This window comes from Amphibalanus amphitrite, unplaced genomic scaffold (genome assembly GCF_019059575.1).
Source record: "Amphibalanus amphitrite isolate SeventyFive unplaced genomic scaffold, NRLGWU_Aamphi_draft 000420F_arrow, whole genome shotgun sequence".
In the NCBI taxonomy this organism is placed as follows: Eukaryota; Metazoa; Arthropoda; class Thecostraca; order Balanomorpha; family Balanidae; genus Amphibalanus; species Amphibalanus amphitrite.
In genome coordinates, this window is record NW_024881914.1 from 140,595 (window position 1) to 154,887 (window position 14,293).

The window sequence follows — 14,293 nt, forward strand, 5'->3', positions numbered from 1 at the left end:
GAACATTCAAACGCTGTTAGACGAAAATGGGGAATGCAAGCTGTTGCGGAAACTTTACTTGCATCGCCGGAAACGTAATATGCTACGATGGGTACGAGATGGTATGGCATGGCTTTTCCGGTTAATCGGGAGCTGACTTTCAACACAATGGTTGGGATAGTGGATTGTTGCATTGTAAAACTCGGATGAAAATCGTCTTACATGGAACGTTTTTGAATCCAAATGTGGCTTCGTTTCAGACGTTTAACGAGTACCGTGCCAACTGCGGCTTGTTGTGGAGTTACGACTGGGTCAGCATTCCTCTGGTCTACACCCAGGTAAGCGGCTCAATCAGTTAGCCGTAGGGTCTCAATGAATGATAGCTATCCATCTCTTTTCCATTAATATTTGATTAATATGAGTATATTCAATCTCAGTGCGTTATGCTTAGGTAACTAAAGCCTGCGATCTGCTCTTGCCTTTCCATTTGGTACACTGGACCACTTCTGATCAAACATGCATGGTCTAACCACATATCGGTCTCCGTATAGGTGGTCACCATCGCCACATACACGTTCTTCGTGGCCTGCCTGGTGGGCCGCCAGCAGGAGATCATCCAGCTGGCCGACAGCGAGGGGAAGCCAGCCGTCCAGCTGGATCTCTACCTGCCGTTCTTCACCATCCTGCAGTTCCTCTTCTACATGGGCCTGCTGAAGGTGAGGAAGCAACAGCCCATGCGGCCCCGTCGGACTAAAAAGCCCGATTGAACGCTATGCCATCTGTCTAGCAGATTGTTGTCCAAAGTCCAACAACACGTCATATTGCTGATTAATGCCTGATGCTTTGTTGATTGCTTATAGATTCTGCGCCTACAAAGGTCGGGGAATGTCAGGGAAGCACTGAATTTAGGTCACTCCTTTCGGAGACGTTATTGTCGTTTCCAGGGATAACGAGGTTAAGTTCAAGTTTATGGGTCCGAGTTGAGCACTAACTCCAGTCTGGGGAGTTAATTGGAGCGTCAGGGCTGATGGATTCATGCTTGGTCCAGCGATGCTCTGGGCAATTTTGGGCTAAAAAAGATGACGTATTCAACAATGAACCGATGTAAATAAATATTTTTGTTTTTGACTAGGTTTGAGGTCTAGTCGTCTGGGAAGCTAGGATAATTGTAGCTAAAAATTCTAGCAAGGATTGACCATTTTTTCCGCCTAACTAAAAGTGTTAACAAGCCTGCACTTAATTCTTATATCTTACAACTGTTTGATCATGAACTTGTGTATAATAGAAATAGTCATTCAAATTCCTCCCTTTATGCATTCAACTTCTCATAAGCGGCATTCTCGGAGCGATCTCCGTTGGATGCCCGGCGGCCCTCGCGCTCCGCCCGTCAGAGCGAGTGACAGACGCTGTGACCGAGACGGTAACCGGAGCCCTCTCCCATTACACTTCCATTACCTGGCCGCGTGACCGGGGGTGACGTCTGGGTGACAGCGGGCTGTGTAACGGGGCACCTCTCCCGCGCGGCGCGTGGGCCCGCAGCTCCGGCTCAGGACGGGGTAGGGCTGTGCAATGTGCGCTGTGCACGCCTGTGCCTGCAGAGAAGCCTGCAGTGGGCGCGCCGTTGTGATTTGTACCGGGTTGGGTGTCGTGAGTGGTGTAGGTGTGTGGTATGACGTCGTTAGCCTTCTTGAGACCCGGTGCATGCTGCAGAGTTTCATGTGCGTGGAGGTAATAGGTTGCGTTGGGAGGTGTTGAGCTTAAAAACAACGACTGACATTCACACAGGCTTACTGTTTACAGCTCGCTTTGTGAAGTCATCTTCCACAATACAGACGTTTTGAGAATTGAGTTTTCTCACAACTTCATCGCAGGCCGTCAATGAAAGACACAGAGTCCGTGGTTTTCGTTGTTGATGTTTGTTGAATTTCAAACAAATGCTTTCGTATCTATTCCACCGATTCGCCTGAACCCTTTGTATTGATCATTTCTCATGACTCGCTGATGTATTCAAAGCAAACGATGCGAAATGAACCGGCAGTCAGACAATATGCCTAATTCTAGCCTACTTCACTTCAGTGATGGGAGCAGCTGCCATCTGTAAATCATATTTTCTTCGGCGCCTGGTGGGCAGAGAAGGACGTTCGTCGACGACTCAGCAAGTGCTCTCACTGGACAGAGAGCTGTCCGACTGGAACAGCTGATACAGCTGGCAGCTCGCCAGCAGACAAAGGGTGTTCCTGATTCAATATGCTCCGCTCGTGCCGTGTTGTGGTTGGCCGCAGTCGTGCTCCAGAAACACAGCGGAACTAAATCACCCGCGGCCTCGCTCGGTGGTCGATCGTGATCGAAAGGATTCGATTCCTCCGGGATAGTTTTGGTTCCATGTGTGATTAATTTTTAAGTTGATGCTAAGAAAATGCCACTTTCTTTTTAATACGCCATTTTTAACATTATTTCCATTTGGAAAATATTAAATCGGCCACAGCATTGGAGTGTAACGGGAAGCATTAAAGCTGCTTTCTGTTTCTGTTCCTAGATGGCGTTAGAGGTTGACGCCTGAAGGTAGGCTGTACCGCAAGGCATATAGCGAGTAACGCAACGCAGCATAAGCAGAGATCGGACGTCCATTCCCCTGGAACACATCGATACAGTAGCCATGTAATTGTTTTCGTTTGTGACTTTTCCCGTTTGCTCTAAACACACAAAGCATTACTTAGTCACTCATAAGAGCTGGCAGGTGTACGAACCAGATTCATTCCCAGATTACCTACCTACACAAGCCAGCGGCTGAATCATTTAGGACCCGGCACCTGTACCCCGGATGAGGAACAAGACCAAGGCCCCTTTTATTAATGAGTGTCACGAGCGAGGTCAGAGTGATGTTCTTTGGGCCGTGCATCAACGGCGCAGGGCAGCAATCGAAGTTAGCGAAGGCGGAAGGTTCGCTGTTGCGTCGCGAAGTTGAGCATGAGGTTGCGGAAAGGGCATGCTGCTAACTTGTGAATCTAATTAAGTCTTCTCTCGCTGACGGGAATAAGCTGAGATTATCACCAGACGGTATATTATTGAACAAAGTCATCAAATCAATCCTCATCTGAATAGCGCGTGGAAAGTATTTTGCACAGAGAAGCAGCGCGGCGGAAAAACAGCATCGGATTCCCTCTGGCTGCCACGTTGGGATCTGTTGTCAATAAACGGGCGATAAATCTTTCGTCATAGCTGTAAAGTTGGCTTTGTGAGGCCATTATAAGCGAAGCTGGCACAGAACGGTGTCGGTCTTACAAAGCTAAAACATCCCTTCACCACGATATATCGAGCCAGACTTCACCAATCACCAACACAAGGCTTCAGTATACATACTTTTACTTCAACTTCTCCAGCAGCCAAACAATTTTACAGGCAGTCACACAGTCATCAATCGACAGAGTTTCTTTGTGTTGGAATTTCAAGCTGATCATATTGCATTTGACAGTCCTGTATCGCATTTTTCAGGTTGCCGAGCAGTTAATCAATCCTTTCGGCGACGACGACGAAGATTTCGAACTCAACTGGATCATTGACAGACACGTCAAGGTGGGGACTGAGGATAGCTTTGACGATTTTACTCGAGCACATACCATTGCGTCATAAAGATCGCGACTTTACCTCCCCAGTAATGGCTAATCTTTCTAAGCCCAACTTTTCCCAAATATTTCTTGTGGAGAGACATTTGCAGCCGGAAACGGCGACTCAGCACGCGGTGTCTTTAGGTGCCAGCAGTGCGCCCTTTCTCTCGTCCTGTCCTCGATTCAAGCTCGCTCGGTGTACGCTGTGTCAGTTGCTGCAGTATTGGGGGAGCCCGGGGAGGGAGGGAGGGAGGGAGGGGAGGTCAGGTCCCGTGCCAACAGACGATCGCACCGCTATCGGCGACAGAGGGAGCGAGGGGAGGGGAGGGGAGAAGGGAGGGAGGGGAACTGTCGGTAGAGACAGCGGGGGCGGGGTCCGTGAACACGGGGGCGGGAGCTGTCACGGGGTGATAGGGGAGAGCCGGGACTGCCCGATATGTGGCCCTGGAACCACACTGGACTGTGTCATCAGATAGCGCCAGTTCCATTAGAGCCAACCATCATCCTACACACCTTTTGTGTTCGAATTTAGGACCTTTAAAACACAGCTGAGCAGCGGACCGGGCCAAACAACTTGACTTATCAGTCACACATACCGCGTCTCAAAAGTCAAATCTCCATACTCGGCGTGATTGCCGGTGACATTTGGACGGTCTCTGGAGGCTGGAAGTCGTCTGGAACAATCGCCTCCCAGCGAAACAATAGCAGGGGCGGTGCTGGTGTCCTACATTCCAGATGACTTCTTCGCTGGCGGCTTATCAACAATGGATATATGCAGATAATATACCACTGAAAATCAATCTTTATTTTTCTTCTCTGCATTATATTGTAGTTTTTGAAACCTCCGGGTCATTTGCATTTTGTTGTGCCTTCCTCCTAGTTCAAAGGCCCGTTCCATTTCTTCTTCCTCTTCTTATCGATAAGCTGAACTCCACTATACCTTTTATTCATTTCTACCTGCCTGTTCTTTTTCATAAGTCTCGGAATAAATTACTTAAAATTAAATTTGACAATCTTTTTGAGCATTTTAAGTTGAATTGGATGACACAATTTTGGCGTGATGTCTGTCGATTCCAATTGTTACTTATTGGTTCAGCTGTTTTCGATGCGTGCTTAGATTTGCATGATTAAAAAACTAAAAAGCTACTTTTATGACACCCAGAAGTTTACATGCCAGCTTCCTATAGTCAATTGCATGGCCTGGATTTAGAAATACATAACAGAAAACTTCAGCATTATTCAAGCCTGGTGTTTCGCTACCGGTAAATGCATGAAATGACTCGTTATATTGTCGCAGCCACCGTAAAACGATGTTAATGTATGCACTATGTACCGTGCGTTGGACTCCTGGATTGCATTCCAAAGACATTCCAGAGCTAGCTTCTGAATAATTATCACTATGTGTAAAATTGAGCGCGGTGGTGAAATGTCCAAATAAATTACTAGCAATGCTACATTTCTCAGGAACCCTTACTAGCAGGAAGGAGACGCACGCGCACACGCACGTATGTCACGCACTGTTACGTTTATGATCGTGAAGGAGGTTTCCCCATATGTTTTCACACGGTCCGAGTCGTGTTTGTCGCAGTGCTGGGCACGGAACACCCACCCAGCGGCGGCTCAGCGCTTGGACGGCATCCAGGCAGGAAACCGCCTGTTGAGACCCGAGACCGACGCCCATGGTTCTCTAAACAAAACAAAAACATGTGCGGAATGTCCCCACCCGCCCCGGTTTTGTCACCCCCTGTGCCGCTTCCCTCAAGGTCATGCCCAGCCCCCGGAGTCGGTTAAAGGTCAGGGGTCAACAAGGGCGGGTGCCAGAGGGTCCTCGCTATGGTGCTCGGCCTCCAAACGTTTGGGATGCTTGAGTCAGCTCTCACATGTTTGCAGAAAGGCCGTCTCAAAAGTCGCATATGACTGGTGTTTGTGGAAACGGTCTCCTGTCTAGCCAAAATTATTGTGACAAGAAGAGAAGAGCCTTTCTTCTATTTTATCAGTCGCATTAGTACCGTGTTTACTGTTTAGTGCTGAATTTAGTTGTATAATAATGTTTGAAATGTGACCGTGGATTGGATTTATTTCCTGGCCCTCACCACATTCGAAATATCACGCGAAGCGCCATAATTTCTCACCTATTGTCACCCGTTCCCATTTCCTCAGGTGTCGTACCTGATCGTGGACACACTCAACATCCGGCGGCCGCCGCTGGTGAAGGACATGTACTTTGACGACCCGGGACTCACGCTGCCCTACACGGAGGCATCCGTGCAGTACAAGATTCCCACCTACCGCGGCTCCGTGGACAATATGAAGTGAGTCAGCGCCCCCCCCCCCCCCCGACCGGCACAGCCCGGGAAGGAAGCGGGACACATGAGAGAGAATGTTAATGATGAGAGTTGTGTTTGTTCGGTGAGTTGGTATGCGCTATTTCACGAAGAGTCGGCAAAGCTAAGAAAGAAGTTTAGAAAAGTGGTTCAAGTTAGAGCTGCACGGGACAGTTTGTCCTGAATTCGTTCGTTAAATAACGCTGGAAATCAAATTACATAAATGCTGAGAGAGCAGAGTTTACGTGGATTTAAGTCAGTGATGAATGCTTTCTAATAGAGTTTTTTATTCAAATTTATTGGGTCCATCATGCTGATGTGCCATCGACTATCGAGCCATGTAGTATCCTTACCAAATCAAACGACCATTCACAGTTATTCTAGCGTTTGGACTTGATTTTTTTCACCTGTAGCCACTCCGTTAACCTACCAGATTTATCTGGTGAATATACAACTGATTGCACATTTCAAAAGTCACCCAGCATCCGGCACCGTCCGATGGCAGTCCCACGGTTATACCACAGGGGTTGGGCAGGAGTGGGGTTCCGGTCAGGGGCCGGGGGTGGGGTGTAGGTCCGGTCAGGGCCCGGTCCTCTCGTGGCCGGTACGGCTCTCACGACACGGCGAAAACGTGCCGCGGATTTTTGGTCGGCGCCGCCGCCGGTAGCCAGAGGACGCCAGGTCGGCCCGTGCAGCCGCTGCAGAGATGACCGCTCCCACGGCTCTCCCGTGCAGCGGCGCCGCGCCGATACTATCCCACGTGAACCCCGGCTTCTTTTTCCTGCAGCGGCCCCGTGCGCTGTTGTATGTGGAAGGAAGACATACAGCTTTCTAGACGAGAAATGAGCTGAAAGCTGTCAGACGGAAATGCTCACGATTTATTCGAGAAAACCAATCAGTATGCTTTGTGCAGAGATCAGAAGTAAAAGTTCGGCCAGAAGGCCACACAACATTTAGGACCGACGTGTAGTTCTAGTTTGACGACAGGATTCTACGCTTTTTATGCATACAATTCATGGCTTTATGACGGATGGTGGCTAAGACTCTTATAGGCACCTACCAATTCGTCGCCTATAAGTCAAATAACTATTCTGACAGCTCTCTTGTTCTAAAACATATTTTGCTTTATGTTACTTAACTTAGATACCGTTATAAGCCCTGCCCATGTCCTGTGTCCAGTTGTATTACCAATTTGTGTTCATTTTATCCTAAGCCGGATGAAATTGAGCAGCCGCTAGCCATGATCCCAAAGCTGGACGTGTTTTATAAATGTTTGTGTTCGTTGGATATTTTGCACTACACAACGAACAAAAACAGCACGTCAATTAGCAACACCTGCGTGGTGTAGATTAAATCTCGCTGCAAACTCAGGTGGACCACCTTTCTGATTGTCCGTTTTTCATTCCGCTGCTAATGAGAACAGTAATTTCCCTCCGACAGCAATGTTAACACACTTCTCAGATTTCGTCGCAGATTTTCCTCTCAGTGGAGCACGTGTGAGCACTGCGTGCTCGTGCTGGCATGCAGACCGCTGTGTTCTCCTCCCGCTGTTCCGATCTAGTTCCTAGAACACGAGTGCTCTATGTTCCACTTACATCACTCGCTAGGTAATTATATCAGGGATATTTCGTTGTATCTGTCTTGCACATGCGTTTGCAAACGGTTGGTGTTGTGGAGGAAGAAATTGAATAATGCTGCGTCTGCGTGGGTAGGTACTGAAACAGCCGGAAAGACCGTATTGGCTCACGCAGTTCCAATGTATCAACTTAATAAGTGTTTGTTGCTGGGAAATTCAGCTGCTGGGGTCGGACATTTCGTGAGCACCGCGTATCATTCGGCCTGGATTGATATGCTCGGAGTTTTTCAAAATTTATGTGTGAATTTATTTTTAACCTAGGGCTTAACACTCAGACATGCTAGTTGCTACGAAGACACTAACCTCCTTTGGGGGTCATGTGTAGCATGTACCTACGGCATCCACATACCCCTTTAATTCATTCCGCACCATAAATCTCAATGGTTTCTGCCGTCATTTTTATATCAACGCCGACGCCATGACAGACCAAGGCTGGCGATAACGTGGCAAATTAGCCGGCTGCCGCAGCACTGACAAGCTGAAATTCCTCCAAGCTAGCGTTTAGTGACGGGTCGGAGCTCCGGATCCGACTGGATAAATAATGTCAATCCATATCGCCGTCTGAATTTCATTGTCCGTTTTTGGAGTCGCCGACGAGGACAGGAGACCGAACCTCTGTCTGTCCACAGTTAATTTCCCAGCTCAGCTGCTGTTTAACATATGTATTTTAATGTATTGCAGGCTTGGGCTCATGAATACCATACGAGCTAGTAGCCGGTGACACTGTATTTTTGATTGTTGTCATGCAGAGCAGCATCTGCAAAATGTATTAAAATAAAAAACACTGAAACTCATTTGATCTAAAATAAATCTCACCTAAGACCTATTAATTCATTGATGTAATTGTCGGTTTTTCGATTCTCGCCTGTTGAGAACCAAGAGTGTCGTCTGAGTGAACGTCCGACTCAGACTTATAAGTCTGAGTGAAATGCTACTTATAAGTTGCATTTTATCACTAGATTAGGAACCATGAAATATGCTAATCAAATTTAATCTGCCGTACCACATAAAACAGCGCCTCAAATCGTGTGGCACATGATACGCTTTGCTGCACGCCATTATCCTATAGAATCAAATCAAGGATGCCGAAAGTACCGCCGAAAGATAAAGCTGGTGGGTGGGCTGTGCCATACTCCTTCATCACCCCAACATTACCGGCAAGCTAGCGCAAATTGTTTAGGGAGAGAATCTTCGGGTGGACTTTCTGACCAGGAAGAGGTCGCCAGTGGCACCCACCGGAAAGGCTGACGGGCTTCCCGACTGGGGCACGATTTGGCGCCGAGCCGCCACGGCTAACCTTTGAGCGGCGTCACCGTCGCTAAATTTCCGGGATATACGATTGGGAAGGAGCGCCGGCAGAAAATCCCAACGGCTCAGAGAAAATCCCCAATAGCCAGACCCACAGCGATACGCCTTCTCGCGTCACCGGAGAAGACCGTGGGCATTTACAGGAAGCCGTCTCCGGAGACAAGGGGCGATTTAAACAGCGCACGGAGACAAGGGCGGTCTCTGGAGGGACGGCGGTGTCTGGCTGCCGAGCCAGCGCATGTCAGGGCATTGCGCCTGTCCTGGGACCGGGCCGCGGTGCTGTTTGGGTTGGCCGTGGGAGGGACGCGCAGACCGTCTCCAAAGGCCGGCCGTGTCTGGCGGGCCGCTCGTACCCCCGCGGCCGTCCCCAACTTGGCCGGCTGGTGCATGACGGCACAGAATGACTCTTTAGCTCTTACTCTTGGCTGAAAGGGCAGGCAGTAATGCAGCCGGCATGCAGGCACTGTTAATTTATGTTCTTTTTTTTTACGTAAGCTTAGGTAATCTATCGCAGTAATGTTGCAGAAATACCTCGTTATCTCGCCAAGAGCCTTTTATAGGTATTGAATGCGTCTCAGTGAACGTCCCTCCCCTTCCTGTACAAATGTTCGTCGCTCTCCTGTGCCGCTCAAGATTACTTGCCGTTAACCGTCCCCCTCTCCCCTTTGCACAGGGTGCCGGTGAAAGAGCACACCATGGTGCTGCCGGAGATAAAAGAGGAGCAGGATGACGACGAGAGCGAACACTTTTTCGGCTCCACTTCGCTGGGCAGCATCGCCGCAGAGAACGGCCTCATCGACGGTAAATACCGGAAAACGGACAGAAGTCCGATGACAAAACGGTCGTGTTGATAGTGGATGGTTGAAAGACGTGCCTTATATAACTATATCCACAGAATGATACGCTAATCCAATGAGCAGGAATGAAAAGGAACCACAAATTAGATATTCTGTTTGTTTATGTTTCTTTTATGTTAGCCTAAATTGAAAGAATAAAGGAAAAAACTCACAACAACGAATTAATTAATGCGCGGTCTATACAAATAAACGCTGGCGCCGCTGCATGCACCAGCTTTCGAATATCGTGCTGGCAGACTTCAGCCATTCAATGTCCGTTGACCGTTCGTCTTTTGTCGAGCACGACCCAGTCCGATCACGACCCACAACAAACGCTCCTACACCGCAGTAGGTTACGAACAGGTTACATTCCGCCCGACGTAACAGCTTGGAGTGTCCACCATCGCCAAGTGCCTCTGCGGCGCTCGGAGTGCCCGTGACCCGGTCACGCTCGTAGCCGGGCTAATTTTCTGTCACCGCGCGCCGCGCCGCTCCGTTCACGAGACGCCGAGCGGCGCCGGCTGGTTTATTTTACTCCGGCGCTATTGACCGGGTGCCGGCCGTTTGTTCCGATCGCCGGCCGCGCTGACACGGGACGGCCACGGAGCGACTCGGTCAGCGTACGTGACCGGCGCTGACGTTCAGGTGTTCATTATCGCCTGTCGGCGGCAGACAGTGATGCAGGCGGTGATACGGACCAATGGGCGGCGACGGGCCGGGTCTGAACGGGCCGCCGCGCGGCGGTCGGCGCAAATCACGCCGGCCGATGTCGCTGGTGACGGGTGAAAAGGCGCCCGGACAGAGTACGAGCTCGTGACGCGCTAACTAGCTCCGTTCGTCCAGAGGCGCTGAAAGCTGACGCAATGCCAGGGTGTTCCCGCCGAGACGCCTTTCGTTGCGCTCGGTATATCCTGATCTACGGTATGGGACGCTCCAACTAGGCAAATCGATTACGGTTACAGTAATACGCTCTGAAGAGGGGAGCAAACGGATGAGCAGCTGTCCAGCCGACGTTCGTATAAATTGTTTTAAGGGTTATCTACTGGGAGAAAGGATTGGGCGATAACAATAATTCTGGAGAACATTTAGGACGCATAGACCCTGCGAACGTCTTATTTCGGAATATATTTGTGCGAGCCGCGGAGTCTGAAACCTTTTCAACCATGGGTGACATATGACACAAATCTTCATGGGAATCGTTGCTTGTCATTCGTTGATGAACTATATCCGTTAGCCCTGCTGGTGGGACCCCACTTGATCAGCCGATCAATGACTTGTAAAAAATCCTGTTAATATTTTAGCAAGCACATTCTGCTCGATTTCTGCAGGACTTAAGCATTAAGGATTTGAAGAGGTTGTTTTATCCCGTTTACTGAAATAAACGTTCACTTATGCGGTAGTTATCGATAAGACACCGTAAGACTTAGTGTCTTCTTTGTCATTACTAAATAAGCTAATTTTTGGAGCTTGGATACCTTAAAACGGAGTGTTGTGACCCAAAACGTTACAAAATCTCTATTTTATCTTTGTTTGTGACAAGAGTTGGGAATCTTTGATCACCTCTTTCCATCTATCCAGCCTGAACAGTGTTCCGCCTCCGTGCTCCCACCTACACCCGTGTCGACCCGCCGTCTGACCCGTGGTGACCTCCGGCAGGTCGTGACCCGCGCGTGGGCGCCATGAGTGTGCCCGACGAGGCACTGCTGGCCAGCAGAAACCACGCGTCACCGAACGGCGGCCGCGTCCGTCCCAAGAACCGATCCGAGTCCGCAGGTAGCTGTGGGTAAGACGAGCCACCCCGCCCTGACTTGCCCTGACCTCAACCCGTTCCGACCCAGGCACAACCACCCAACTAGTTATCGATGTGAAAACTTTGACGGCATTCTCCAGGTCGGTTGCTTTTAAAATCATTTCAGTCAATATATTGTTGATACCATGGTTTAACTAAAATAACCACTGCTGCTTTGACTTATTCAATGAGTTGTATAAGCATGAAGCTTCTGACTGAACTGTTGGAAAGCAAAAGCCCACAAATCAGTCGTATTGCGCATTCTTGCCCCCCTTTGAGGCCAGTCTCTCCGCAGCAGCTGCTCAGTTATTTTCGACTCGGCGGATATATTTGTGCTGCGAATTCGAGCCCCAGCCCAGCGTTCCGAACTTCCAAAGCATATCGCATTGCCAAACGGCTGTTTGCCGTCTAAACAGTGACATCCTGTGTTTCCTCAGATCAGTGTTCCGCCGACCACTGGATCACTCGAGCGCTGAGGCTACTCCGCAAGCTGACCGGACGGCCACCTGGCGGCCCAAACTAGACACTCAGTTTTCGGTGACGTCCAGCGGTGTCTCTGACGACGCGGCGCTGCGCCGCGCGGCCGACGGGGAGGGTGTCGTCACCCGACACCCTTCGCTGTCGTTCCCGACCCGGATGGACCGTCAGCTGCCGAAGCGCTCCTCGACCCACTCGGGTCACCTGATCCCGGCGCGGTGGCGGCGCAGGAAGAAGGCAGAGGTCATCTGGCACCCCTACGTGCCGCCTGCCACCAGCGACCAGAGCCTTACCGACAGCGTACGACCCGAGGTCACCTGCCTGATCTCTGAGCTCGACGAGCGACGCACGACTGACGCCTCTCCCCAGGGCAGCCAACATCGGTTCTCTGTGCCGAGTGTGTTTGTCCAGGCGCCCAGTTTCCGACGCGAGTCGCCGGGCGGCTCTCGGAGTCGCAAGACGTGGGCGGACGCAGCGCCTTTCAGCCGCTCCTGGGACGATCGGAACGGCTGCTGGACGGACCTGAGCCCCAGTCCGACGGAGCGCGTCCATGAGCCGACGCCGGCCGACCACAGCCCGGCGCTCACCGACCCCGGCCCCCTGTTCACCGATAGGGGACTGTCCGACCCGGGCCCGAGTCTGACGCGGTCCGGGTCTGCCGCCCAACTTCTGCACCACGTCCCGGTAGACCTAGACCCGTGCGACACGGACGGGGAGCTCTTCGCCTCGGCTCACCAGCTGGAGGACACCTCCTGCGCTGAGGCGTCTGATGAGGACCAGTTTCCTCTCCATCCTCTCCCAGCAGTCAGCAGCCTACCGGACTTTCAGCGAGTGGCTCAGTCGGGATCAGCCACCTCCAGTCTCGAGCGGAAGCACAGTCTGCCCGCCTCGGCCAACAAGCGCGTCCAGATCCTCGAGCCGAGTGAGGTCGAACAGCTGGCACACCGAGCGGTGGCGGCGACGGCGGCGACGGCGGCGACGTCAGCGACGAGCAATGAAACTCCGACGGCGTCTACAGGAACTCGGGACACCACGCTGGGCACGGCAGGGACGCAGGAGTCCCCAGGGACCTCAGGACGCAGGGAACCTCAGACACCTGAATCACCTGGAACATCAGAGCCCTTAGGAACGTCAAGACCCTCAGGAGCGTCGGTGTCAGGGTCATCGGGAACACGAGGTCCTTCAGAGAAGCCAGGCTCCTCTGGGGCGTTATGGTCATTAGGGGCACCGGGCACTTCAGAAATTCAAGGGCCCTCAGAAACATCAGGACACACAGGGGCCTCAGGGCCTTCGGGAGCGCCAGGACCCGCGGAGGCGCTAAGGCCCCCGAGGGCACAAGGTCCTTCAGGAGCACCAGGACCCCCGGGGGCACAAGGACCCTGCGGAGCGCCAGGGCCCCCTGTTCGGACGGCCAGTCTAGGCGCGGGGGAACCACCTGGACCACCGTCCGCCTCTGTCTCTCCCAGTCTTCGGAGGATCGAGGCGCAGCGGGGAACGCGGAGAAAGCGCCAGTAGAGACCCGACGGCTCGGGGCCGGGGTCGGACCGCCCACGCGGTTGTTTTGTGTGATATGCCGTCAGGGCTGTCCTCTAGTCAGCTGGGGTCCGGTGGACTCTCACCGGCGCCAGAGTCGTGGTGATAGACGAGACTAGCCTCCAGCTGGCCATGTCCAGTGGATAAACTGTGTGAGCGGTAGGAGTCAAAGGCTTGCTGTGCTTCATATATGCCTGCATGCGTTGCTACTTTTGTCTTTCAGTTGTATCCGTTCGCGCCCGATTCCGTGCATTGATATTATGAATTATCCGTTTTGAGTTTGGCGAAATGGTAGAATAAAAAGGAGACACTAGAAAATATAGGTAATACGTGACATAGTTAGTCCCGAAAGGCGGCTTCTTCATTCGTCGCGACCGGGCACGACGCGTGAAAGTGTGTGGAGAACGAGAAAGGAGAGCCCCGCATCGACTAGGCTCCATCTGTGTTGTCGCTATCATTATGGTGACGAAGTCATAGGACCTATATCGTAATGTCCGTTGCTGTGCATTTTGTAGCGCCATTTCATTATGAGGATGCCGACTCTATGAGGTACCTCAGCAGTCACCAATGTTTCAGAATATGTTCCGCACTGATTTTGACGCACCTAGTGATTGCAGTGAGGTGTGACCGAGTGTACACCAAAAAGGCTGATTATATACCAAATATACCGATTATCCGCCATAACCGCTGAATACACACCAAATATAGGTACCCCGTATTCACCAAAACCGCTGCGTTTACACCAACGATACCGAGTGTTCATCAGATAAATGAACAGCAGGGGCCAATTGCTAATACTACCGCCT

At 51.2% G+C, this 14,293-nt stretch overlaps 1 protein-coding gene across 1 annotated transcript in view; it reads left to right on the forward strand.

Annotated features, from left to right (window-relative positions):
• Window positions 1-14,171, forward strand: part of LOC122391058 (bestrophin-1-like) — a 30,145-nt gene extending 15,974 nt beyond the window's left edge. The window contains exons 5-11 of the mRNA XM_043384593.1: window positions 240-317; window positions 531-695; window positions 3,472-3,552; window positions 5,745-5,896; window positions 9,526-9,653; window positions 11,345-11,471; window positions 11,915-14,171. Coding sequence (XP_043240528.1) covers window positions 240-317; window positions 531-695; window positions 3,472-3,552; window positions 5,745-5,896; window positions 9,526-9,653; window positions 11,345-11,471; window positions 11,915-13,469 — 2,286 coding nt within the window. The 3' untranslated portion in view covers window positions 13,470-14,171. The remainder of the gene's footprint in view (window positions 1-239; window positions 318-530; window positions 696-3,471; window positions 3,553-5,744; window positions 5,897-9,525; window positions 9,654-11,344; window positions 11,472-11,914) is intronic.
• Window positions 14,172-14,293: the final 122 nt, after the last annotated feature.